Source organism: Engystomops pustulosus, chromosome 9 (genome assembly GCF_040894005.1).
Source record: "Engystomops pustulosus chromosome 9, aEngPut4.maternal, whole genome shotgun sequence".
NCBI classification, from domain to species: domain Eukaryota; kingdom Metazoa; phylum Chordata; class Amphibia; order Anura; family Leptodactylidae; genus Engystomops; species Engystomops pustulosus.
In genome coordinates, this window is record NC_092419.1 from 110,600,669 (window position 1) to 110,612,631 (window position 11,963).

At 55.9% G+C, this 11,963-nt stretch overlaps 1 protein-coding gene across 2 annotated transcripts in view; it reads right to left on the reverse strand.

The window, feature by feature from the left end:
- Nucleotides 1–1,720: 1,720 nt before the first annotated feature.
- ABL1 (ABL proto-oncogene 1, non-receptor tyrosine kinase) overlaps nt 1,721–11,963 on the reverse strand; it is a 146,923-nt gene continuing 136,680 nt past the window's right edge. For both annotated transcript variants that reach the window (XM_072125656.1, XM_072125655.1), the window contains exon 11: nt 1,721–5,595. In XM_072125656.1, the coding sequence (XP_071981757.1) occupies nt 3,998–5,595 (1,598 nt within the window). In that variant the 3' untranslated portion in view covers nt 1,721–3,997. The remainder of the gene's footprint in view (nt 5,596–11,963) is intronic.

Here is an 11,963-nt window from a genome sequence, read left to right on the forward strand (position 1 = left end):
GCAGTCTTCTCAGGGAAGACGAGGGGGGGGGGGGGGGGGGAGCACATGTAGAGCGAGCGCCTCATTCCTAATACCCTCACACCCTCCACCCAAAGTCACAGGCACCTGATCGAACATACAAGGAGGAGGGGGCAGCGATATCATGATCACAGCGCCCCCTGGAGACGCCCCGCATGGACTAAATACTCACGTGCATGTGTACCTGTAGGGGGCAGTGTGATCACCTCATAGGTCACACACTCAGAGGACGGTTCTGGCAGCCCGGCGCTACAGGGGGACTACTCCTGGGAGCCCGGCACTACAGGGGGACTACTCCTGGCAGCCCGGCACTACAGGGGGACTACTCCTGGCAGCCCGGCGCTACAGGGGGACTACTCCTGGGAGCCCGGCGCTACAGGGGGACTACTCCTGGGAGCCCGGCGCTACAGGGGGACTACTCCTGGGAGCCCGGCGCTACAGGGGGACTACTCCTGGGAGCCCGGCGCTACAGGGGGACTACTCCTGGGAGCCCGGCACTACAGGGGGACTACTCCTGGCAGCCCGGCACTACAGGGGGACTACTCCTGGCAGCCCGGCACTACAGGGGGACTACTTCTGGGAGCCCGGCACTACAGGGGGACTACTTCTGGGAGCCCAGCACTACAGGGGGACTACTTCTGGGAGCCCAGCACTACAGGGGGACTACTTCTGGGAGCCCAGCACTACAGGGGGACTACTTCTGGGAGCCCAGCACTACAGGGGGACTACTCCTGGCAGCCTGGCACTACAGGGGGACTACTCCTGGCAGCCTGGCACTACAGGGGGACTACTCCTGGCAGCCCGGCAATACAGGGGGACTACTCCTGGCAGCCCGGCACTACAGGGGGACTACTCCTGGCAGCCCGGCACTACAGGGGGACTACTCCTGGCAGCCCGGCACTACAGGGGGACTACTCCTGGCAGCCCGGCACTACAGGGGGACTACTCCTGGCAGCCTGGCACTACAGGGGGACTACTCCTGGCAGCCCGGCACTACAGGGGGACTACTCCTGGGAGCCCGGCACTACAGGGGGGCTACTCCTGGCAGCCTGGCACTACAGGGGGACTACTCCTGGCAGCCCGGCACTACAGGGGGACTACTCCTAGCAGCCCGGCACTACAGGGGGACTACTCCTGGCAGCCCGGCACTACAGGGAGACGATGCTTGATTCTGCAAACCTGGCACCACAAGGGGACTACTCTGGTCTTTGGCTCCAGGCAATACAAGGGGCGTAATCCGTGTCCTGAGAACTTGGTCCGCAAATGGACTACACCCGCACCTGAGAGCCTCATCCTTCCTCACCACAGATTGTAAGCTCTTGTGAGCAGGGCTATCAACCCTATTGTTTCATCTGACAATGTTATTGCTCGCGCTGTGGAAATATAGATTATTAGTATAAAGGCGACTAGTCTTGGGATGTAGATACCTGGAGGAAGGTTTGGACGGTTATGTTCCACTAGTTTTCTGGATGCAAAATGTATCTCAAAAACTGATTTACCTTAAAACATCAATGAAAAGCTTCATAGAAACATTCTGGTCCCCCTCCCCCCTGACACGACTACATCAGCAGCAACAAAGTGCCTGTCTACAATGTCTATTGTCTCAGATCCACTTCACAAGTGGAACCGAGAGTCAGATCTAAAGAGCCCCCTCCCCAAAAAACATGCGTGTCCCCTAATAAATAAGACGCGGGAGTCAGGATTATGTAAATGTTTTGTATTTTAACAAAATTTGTATAACTGGAAGAGGCGTGTCATGACGGACATGTAAGAGGAAGTTCTGTACAGGAAGTGACATCATGGGACAGACACGCCGGTGACACGTGGGAGAGGCGGCGTGTAGATTATAGCGGTATAATCCTATAGGCCGTACCTAGATGCCAGGGCACCCGCTTCACATATTGTACTCAGTGCTGCCCCCGCTCTGCCACACTAGTGATGAACGGCTCGGGTTCTGCCCCGATGATTGATGAGGAAGATGCTGATCGTCAGTATTAGAGATCTGCCGGCGTCCGCAGGTCCGAGCCGCGCGTAATGACACCTAGTAATGTCATTCCAATGCTCATGGATGATTTATCATACACCACAGTTACTAGAAGGTTTTCCTCCATCACCCTCTGCAGAACTGTGAGTAGAACTTGTTGCATAGTTACTCACTGTTTGCACAGTGCTAATGGGTTCCCTATGGCTGAGCTCACACCCGCGTCCAGCTGGTCCCGTTACACAATCCGTTACTAATAACTTCTTCCCTACAACTCAGGATGGAAGTCTAGGAGGAGCAGATCCGAGGACATTGTCCGTTTATGCGACGCTCTCCTTATACGGACAGAGTAACAGAAAGACGCGGTGCGGGTGTGAACTGGGTCTAAGACATACAATGAACGGCCTAGGAATATTCAGAATCTTATTATCCGTGTACGGAGCCAGAAGGACACGCAGCGCTGTATATCCCTGTGTGTTGTGGAAGAGCTAGAAGGTCCAGAACTAAAACAGAACCTGCCACTAACCGGACCTGGGCGCAGGGAAATCTCCGACCCAACCAAGAACACTGATAGAGACTCAAATCTAAAAGCTGCAGCGTGACGCGAGTTGTGAGGATGGGTTCTCATATAATCTTTCTGGCGCCATCCTACATGTAGTGGCTGTAAGGCGTCACAGCAGCTTAGCTCCCAGAACCTGATGAGGAGTCACTGGTTCTGCTCGGGGCCAGGAGAACCCCTCAGCGGGGACCAAGACCTGGGACCTACAAAATCAACTGATACTGCAGAGAAAATGGCAAAGGAGGGATATGGCTCCGTGCATTGTGCAGTGGCCATGGCGCGGTACTGCAGCTCAGGCCCTGTACAGTTGTAGTAGTGCAGCCTCGCGGAGCAGAGTCTGTGCACTAAACAGCTGATCGGATAGGCCTTTAAATGTCAGCTTAGATGAACCCCTTTAAGATGGTGGCCAGGCTGGTCCAGCTGGACGATTACCCGGGGGCACAATGGCTACACCTACCCCCTTAGGCTACTGAAAGGCACTGCCCCCGGGGGCGTCCAGAAAGGCAGACCCGACCTCTGACACTGAAAGGAGACTAAAAATAAATAAATGGCGTCCGGCCGTGGGCGTGTCATGGCGGCGGCCATTATTACAGGCACCTTTACCATTTCAGTGCCAGAGCGGGACCTTGAACAAGGAAGGCATCTGCGTGGGCACGGGAAATCTCTACACTCATAGAATTATAGATTTATAAAACTGTACAGAAATATCCAAAACATCTGCAAGTGTCTATAGATGAGAGAAGGAGGGGGGTGAGCCGGGCACAGTATGATACACTTAGGGGGGCACGTAGTGTTGGGGTGGGAGGCACTGCTGGTTCAGTCTCTGGTGGGGGAGGGGCTTCCATTGCACATGCTTAGAGCCCCTGATCATCATGTGTCTATGGCGATCCTAGTTTGGCGCAGTCCCCGCCCCCCATAGTGCAGTTCATCCAATTTTGGTTTTAAAAGAATAATACAAAAAAAAACAAGGAAATTGCACTTAAAACGGTCAAGTTCTTTGTGGAAGGCTTGGCGCCCCCTACAGAAGGCTTCTCCACCGCGCTGGGTGCCGCGAGTAGGTGAAGGTAACGGAATGCTACAATGTAGCGGCTTATGTGCTCAGGGTTCCGGAATGTTTGGGGGGGGGGGCAGTGGACATTGGAATGCAGCAGTGTTAGACGAGGGCAGATCTGGGCCCAGGGAGGGCACAGACAAGTGTTCCTTCTGCTAGGAGGGGGGTAGCAGATAAGGGGGTAACCTGTAGACCTTTAAGGTCCGTGTCATGTAGAACCAAAATCTCTATGTAAAGAGTGAGGGGAAGGGGAGAGGGTGATCTTATGATGTGCGACGGTGCAGACCACCCACCTGCAATGCATAGCTTTAGTATCAAGACCACCATAGCCAAGACATAGAGCAGAAGCACAGGACGTCCTCTGCTCTCATACCCTGAGTCTAGGCTGCTACCTCTGCACCACGTCACTTATCTCTTTGACAGATGAGAGCAGTTTGCTAAAGTCCTGAGGTGTGGCGGGTCCTCCGCCGGTGGAGGCCGCGGCGGGGCATATTTGCAGGTCCCGCAGGCTGTTCTCCAGCTTGCTCATGGCTTCTCTGAAGGCAAACTTGTTCCTCATTTGCTGAATGGAGTCCACGTAGCAGGTGCAGAAAGCGTGGAGGTTTTTGGCGGCCTCCAGCACGACGCTGTGGCTGGCCATCTGTTCAGAGTTTCTGCTGATGGCGGCCCGGAGGCATTCGGTGCTCTCCAGCAAGGTCTCCTTAGTGACTGCTCCGCTTAGCAGCTTCTCCGGAGGTTGCCGAGTTTTGCGTAAGGAGACTCTAGTGGAGATGAGCGGAATGAAGGCTGTGGAGGACGTCGAGGGCTGAGGCTGGTCGGTCCCCGTCGGAGCTCCGGACCGCTTCTCTGTGGACAGGGGTTTGCCTGTGGTCTTCTTGGCACCATCCGCCACAGGTGGGCTTGTTCTTGAGTGGTCCTCACTCTGGTTGGCAGCCTTGTGCTTTGGCTCGTTTGTGCTGGTGTCATGGCTAAGGCTTTGGGAGGAAATCTTCAAAGGTTTCCCCAATGTGCTGGTGGAAGACGGCGAGGTCTGGTTGGGCAGTGGTAGAGGTGGGCTCGGTTTGACCTTCATTGCTTTCATTTTTTCCTTGGTGGCAGACTCTGTGGCTTTCAGTCTCCGGAGTCGGAGATCTGTTTCGGTTTTCCCGACCCCCGGGGTAAGCTTGGAGGTGGAAACAGACTCTGAAGCAGTTCTCAGGTTTCCACTTTCCTCTTTCTGTAAGGGTGAGGAAGAGGTCGGGCCACCTGGTTTCCTACGTGGAAATTTTGGTGTCAGACTGGGAGGACTGGAGCTTGGACTTGGATCATTGTCTTTAAAGACCTCGTCCGTGGGCTCCTCTGTCTTTTTGGGAAGGCGAGGAGGGGGTGTGACTGCCCCCCTAGAACCAGAAAGGTCTGGCTTTCCCTCGTTGCCTCTTTTACGAGGCAGAGCAGGTCTTTCACCTTTCTGGGCGACCCCAGAACTAGACAAGTCCAACATGTGTCTGGTAGAGGGCATCTCCCGAGGCAGAGTCACTGACTTCCACTCCATATCTTTGGAGCCATGGGGCATGCAGGAGGCAGAAGACGACCTCTGGAAGCGCTTGCTGGTGGAGGTGCTGCCTTCCTCATCCCCCGGCGGTGGCTGCCGTCCTATACTGGCGATGGACTTCTTCCAGTGTGGGGTTAGAAATAGAGTCCCCCCCTGCACGGAGCCATTGGTCATGGTGGTCCCATTACTCGGGAATTTGGAGGAATCGTCGCCTCCGTTGCTGGCGTCTCTGCTCTCTCCTTCCAGGGACCTCGGCTCCATCTCTCGGAAGGAGCTGCTGCGTTTGGGTGGGGTGGGGGCCGTTTTCTTCTTCCTCTTGATCAGGGTGCTGAAGAGATTGGCTTTCTTGCTATTCTGCAGCAGACGTTCATCGTCGGGTCCCACGTCTGCTGCTCCCACCCTTTCCTTGCGAGGGAGGAGAGGAGACACTGCTGCCGGCTCCAGGTCCAGAAGGTCTGTAAGAAGCAATAGACATGATCACTGAGGAGCGAATCAATAACGTCTGACAGCCTGGTCACTACAGATGCACAACACCACGTCGTCACCACAGGGATGTCTGGCTACATCTGCAGATAACCAGCATGCTCCAGGCAGGAGCGGGGAGCTGTGACATCTATGAGGGAGACAGGTTGTACCTAGATCCTACAGGCTGAGCTGTGACATCTATGAGGGGGGGGGGGGGGGGCAGGTTGTATCTAGATGCTGAGCTGTGACATCTATGAGGGGGGGGAGCAGGTTGTATCTAGATGCTGAGCTGTGACATCTATGAGGGGGGGGGGGGCAGGTTGTATCTAGATGCTGAGCTGTGACATCTATGAGGGGGGGGGGGGCAGGTTGTACCTAGATGCTGAGCTGTGACATCTATGAGGGGGGGGGCAGGTTGTATCTACATCCTACAGGCTGAGCTGTGACATCTATGAGAGGGGGGGGGGCAGGTTGTATCTAGATGCTGAGCTGTGACATCTATGAGGGGGGGGAGCAGGTTGTATCTAGATGCTGAGCTGTGACATCTATGAGGGGGGGGGGGCAGGTTGTATCTAGATGCTGAGCTGTGACATCTATGAGGGGGGGGGGGGCAGGTTGTACCTAGATGCTGAGCTGTGACATCTATGAGGGGGGGGGCAGGTTGTATCTAGATGCTGAGCTGTGACATCTATGAGGGGGGGGGGCAGGTTGTATCTAGATGCTGAGCTGTGACATCTATGAGGGGGGGGGCAGGTTGTATCTAGATGCTGAGCTGTGACATCTATGAGGGGGGGGGGGGGCAGGTTGTATCTAGATGCTGAGCTGTGACATCTATGAGGGGGGGGGCAGGTTGTACCTAGATCCTACAGGCTGAGCTGTGACATCTATGAGGGGGGGGGCAGGTTGTATCTAGATCCTACAGGCTGAGCTGTGACATCTATGAGGGGGGGGGGGGGGCAGGTTGTATCTAGATCCTACAGGCTGAGCTGTGCCATCTATGAGGGGGGGGGGCAGGTTGTATCTAGATGCTGAGCTGTGACATCTATGAGGGGGGGGAGCAGGTTGTATCTAGATGCTGAGCTGTGACATCTATAAGGGGAGCAGGTTGTATCTAGATGCTGAGCTGTGACATCTATGAGGGGGGGGGCAGGTTGTATCTAGATGCTGAGCTGTGACATCTATGAGGGGGGGGGCAGGTTGTATCTAGATGCTGAGCTGTGACATCTATGAGGGGGGGGGGGAGCAGGTTGTATCTAGATGCTGAGCTGTGACATCTATGAGGGTGGGGAGCAGGTTGTATCTAGATGCTGAGCTGTGCCATCTATGAGGGGGGGGGGGAGCAGGTTGTATCTAGATGCTGAGCTGTGACATCTATGAGGGGGGGGGCAGGTTGTATCTAGATGCTGAGCTGTGACATCTATGAGGGGGGGGGAGCAGGTTGTATCTAGATGCTGAGCTGTGACATCTATGAGGGGGGGGGGCAGGTTGTACCTAGATCCTACAGGCTGAGCTGTGACATCTATGAGGGGGGGGGGGCAGGTTGTACCTAGATCCTACAGGCTGAGCTGTGACATCTATGAGGGGGGGGGGGGGCAGGTTGTACCTAGATCCTACAGGCTGAGCTGTGACATCTATGAGGGGGGGGGGGGGCAGGTTGTACCTAGATCCTACAGGCTGAGCTGTGACATCTATGAGGGGGGGGGGCAGGTTGTATCTAGATCCTACAGGCTGAGCTGTGACATCTATGAGGGGGGGGGGGGGCAGGTTGTATCTAGATGCTGAGCTGTGACATCTATGAGGGGGGGGGGGGGGGGCAGGTTGTATCTACATCCTACAGGCTGAGCTGTGACATCTATGAAGGGGGGGAGCAGGTTGTATCTAGATGCTGAGCTGTGACATCTATGAGGGGGGGGGGGCAGGTTGTATCTAGATCCTACAGGCTGAGCTGTGACATCTATGAAGGGGGGGGAGCAGGTTGTATCTAGATGCTGAGCTGTGACATCTATGAGGGGGGGGGCAGGTTGTATCTAGATGCTGAGCTGTGACATCTATGAGGGGGGAGGGGGGCAGGTTGTATCTAGATGCTGAGCTGTGACATCTATGAGGGGGGGGGGGGGCAGGTTGTACCTAGATCCTACAGGCTGAGCTGTGACATCTATGAGGGGGGGGGGGGCAGGTTGTATCTAGATCCTACAGGCTGAGCTGTGACATCTATGAGGGGGGGGGGGGCAGGTTGTATCTAGATCCTACAGGCTGAGCTGTGACATCTATGAGGGGGGGGGGCAGGTTGTATCTACATCCTACAGGCTGAGCTGTGACATCTATGAGGGGGGGGGGGGCAGGTTGTATCTAGATCCTACAGGCTGAGCTGTGACATCTATGAGGGGGGGGGGGGCAGGTTGTATCTAGATCCTACAGGCTGAGCTGTGACATCTATGAGGGGGGGGGGGGGCAGGTTGTATCTACATCCTACAGGCTGAGCTGTGACATCTATGAGGGGGGGGGGGGCAGGTTGTATCTAGATCCTACAGGCTGAGCTGTGACATCTATGAGGGGGGGGGGGGCAGGTTGTATCTAGATGCTGAGCTGTGACATCTATGAGGGGGGGGGGGGAGCAGGTTGTATCTAGATGCTGAGCTGTGACATCTATGAGGGGGGGGGCAGGTTGTATCTAGATGCTGAGCTGTGACATCTATGAGGGGGGGGGGCAGGTTGTATCTAGATGCTGAGCTGTGACATCTATGAGGGGGGGGGGCAGGTTGTATCTAGATGCTGAGCTGTGACATCTATGAGGGGGGGGGGGCAGGTTGTATCTAGATCCTACAGGCTGAGCTGTGACATCTATGAGGGGGGGGGGGCAGGTTGTATCTAGATCCTACAGGCTGAGCTGTGACATCTATGAGGGGGGGGGGGCAGGTTGTATCTACATCCTACAGGCTGAGCTGTGACATCTATGAGGGGGGGGGCAGGTTGTATCTAGATCCTACAGGCTGAGCTGTGACATCTATGAGGGGGGGGGGGGCAGGTTGTATCTAGATGCTGAGCTGTGACATCTATGAGGGGGGGGGGGGGCAGGTTGTATCTACATCCTACAGGCTGAGCTGTGACATCTATGAAGGGGGGGGAGCAGGTTGTATCTAGATGCTGAGCTGTGACATCTATGAGGGGGGGGGCAGGTTGTATCTAGATGCTGAGCTGTGACATCTATGAGGGGGGAGGGGGGCAGGTTGTATCTAGATGCTGAGCTGTGACATCTATGAGGGGGGGGGGGGCAGGTTGTACCTAGATCCTACAGGCTGAGCTGTGACATCTATGAGGGGGGGGGGCAGGTTGTATCTAGATGCTGAGCTGTGACATCTATGAGGGGGGGGGGCAGGTTGTATCTAGATGCTGAGCTGTGACATCTATGAGGGGGGGGGGCAGGTTGTATCTAGATGCTGAGCTGTGACATCTATGAGGGTGGGGAGCAGGTTGTATCTAGATGCTGAGCTGTGACATCTATGAGGGGGGGGGCAGGTTGTATCTAGATGCTGAGCTGTGACATCTATGAGGGGGGGGGGGCAGGTTGTATCTAGATGCTGAGCTGTGACATCTATGAGGGGGGGGGCAGGTTGTATCTAGATGCTGAGCTGTGACATCTATGAGGGGGGGGGAGCAGGTTGTATCTAGATGCTGAGCTGTGACATCTATGAGGGGGGGGGGGGGGGGGCAGGTTGTACCTAGATCCTACAGGCTGAGCTGTGACATCTATGAGGGGGGGGGGGGGGCAGGTTGTACCTAGATCCTACAGGCTGAGCTGTGACATCTATGAGGGGGGGGGGGGCAGGTTGTATCTAGATCCTACAGGCTGAGCTGTGACATCTATGAGGGGGGGGGGGGGCAGGTTGTATCTAGATGCTGAGCTGTGACATCTATGAGGGGGGGGGGGGGGCAGGTTGTATCTACATCCTACAGGCTGAGCTGTGACATCTATGAAGGGGGGGGAGCAGGTTGTATCTAGATCCTACAGGCTGAGCTGTGACATCTATGAAGGGGGGGGAGCAGGTTGTATCTAGATGCTGAGCTGTGACATCTATGAGGGGGGGGCAGGTTGTATCTAGATCCTACAGGCTGAGCTGTGACATCTATGAAGGGGGGGAGCAGGTTGTATCTAGATGCTGAGCTGTGACATCTATGAGGGGGGGGGCAGGTGTATCTAGATGCTGAGCTGTGACATCTATGAGGGGGGAGGGGGGCAGGTTGTATCTAGATGCTGAGCTGTGACATCTATGAGGGGGGGGGGGGGGGGGCAGGTTGTACCTAGATCCTACAGGCTGAGCTGTGACATCTATGAGGGGGGGGGGGCAGGTTGTATCTACATCCTACAGGCTGAGCTGTGACATCTATGAGGGGGGGGGGGGGGCAGGTTGTATCTAGATCCTACAGGCTGAGCTGTGACATCTATGAGGGGGGGGGGGGGGGGCAGGTTGTACCTAGATCCTACAGGCTGAGCTGTGACATCTATGAGGGGGGGGGGGGGGCAGGTTGTATCTAGATCCTACAGGCTGAGCTGTGACATCTATGAGGGGGGGGGGGGGCAGGTTGTATCTAGATCCTACAGGCTGAGCTGTGACATCTATGAGGGGGGGGGGGAGCAGGTTGTATCTAGATCCTACAGGCTGAGCTGTGACATCTATGAGGGGGGGGGGGGGGGGCAGGTTGTATCTAGATCCTACAGGCTGAGCTGTGACATCTATGAAGGGGGGGGAGCAGGTTGTATCTAGATGCTGAGCTGTGACATCTATGAGGGGGGGGGGGGCAGGTTGTATCTAGATGCTGAGCTGTGACGTCTATGAGGGGGGGAGGGGCAGGTTGTATCTAGATGCTGAGCTGTGACATCTATGAGGGGGGGGGAGCAGGTTGTATCTAGATGCTGAGCTGTGACATCTATGAGGGGGGGAGGGGCAGGTTGTATCTAGATCCTACAGGCTGAGCTGTGACATCTATGAGGGGGGGGGGGCAGGTTGTACCTAGATCCTACAGGCTGAGCTGTGACATCTATGAGGGGGGGGGGGGGCAGGTTGTATCTAGATCCTACAGGCTGAGCTGTGACATCTATGAGGGGGGGGGGGGCAGGTTGTATCTAGATCCTACAGGCTGAGCTGTGACATCTATGAGGGGGGGGGGGGGCAGGTTGTATCTAGGATCAGCTGAGCTGTGACATCTATGAGGGGGGGGGGGCAGGTTGTAACTAGATCCTACAGGCTGAGCTGTGACATCTATGAGGGGGGGGGGGCAGGTTGTATCTAGATCCTACAGGCTGAGCTGTGACATCTATGAGGGGGGGGGGCAGGTTGTATCTAGATCCTACAGGCTGAGCTGTGACATCTATGAGGGGGGGGGCAGGTTGTATCTAGATCCTACAGGCTGAGCTGTGACATCTATGAGGGGGGGGGGGCAGGTTGTACCTAGATCCTACAGGCTGAGCTGTGACATCTATGAGGGGGGGGGGGGGGGGCAGGTTGTATCTAGATGCTGAGCTGTGACATCTATGAGGGGGGGGGCAGGTTGTAACTAGATCCTACAGGCTGAGCTGTGACATCTATGAGGGGGGGGGGGGGCAGGTTGTATCTACATCCTACAGGCTGAGCTGTGACATCTATGAGGGGGGGGGGGGGGCAGGTTGTACCTAGATCCTACAGGCTGAGCTGTGACATCTATGAGGGGGGGGGGGGGGGGCAGGTTGTATCTACATCCTACAGGCTGAGCTGTGACATCTATGAGGGGGGGGGGGGGCAGGTTGTATCTAGATGCTGAGCTGTGACATCTATGAGGGGGGGGGGGCAGGTTGTATCTAGATGCTGAGCTGTGACATCTATGAGGGGGGGGGGGGCAGGTTGTAACTAGATCCTACAGGCTGAGCTGTGACATCTATGAGGGGGGGGGGGGGGCAGGTTGTATCTACATCCTACAGGCTGAGCTGTGACATCTATGAGGGGGGGGGGGGGCAGGTTGTACCTAGATCCTACAGGCTGAGCTGTGACATCTATGAGGGGGGAGGGGCAGGTTGTATCTAGATGCTGAGCTGTGACATCTATGAGGGGGGGAGCAGGTTGTATCTAGATGCTGAGCTGTGACATCTATGAGGGGGGGGGGGGGCAGGTTGTATCTAGATGCTGAGCTGTGACATCTATGAGGGGGGGGGGGCAGGTTGTATCTAGATCCTACAGGCTGAGCTGTGACATCTATGAGGGGGGGGGGGGGCAGGTTGTATCTAGATCCTACAGGCTGAGCTGTGACATCTATGAAGGGGGGGGGGAGCAGGTTGTATCTAGATGCTGAGCTGTGACATCTATGAGGGGGGGGGGGGGGGCAGGTT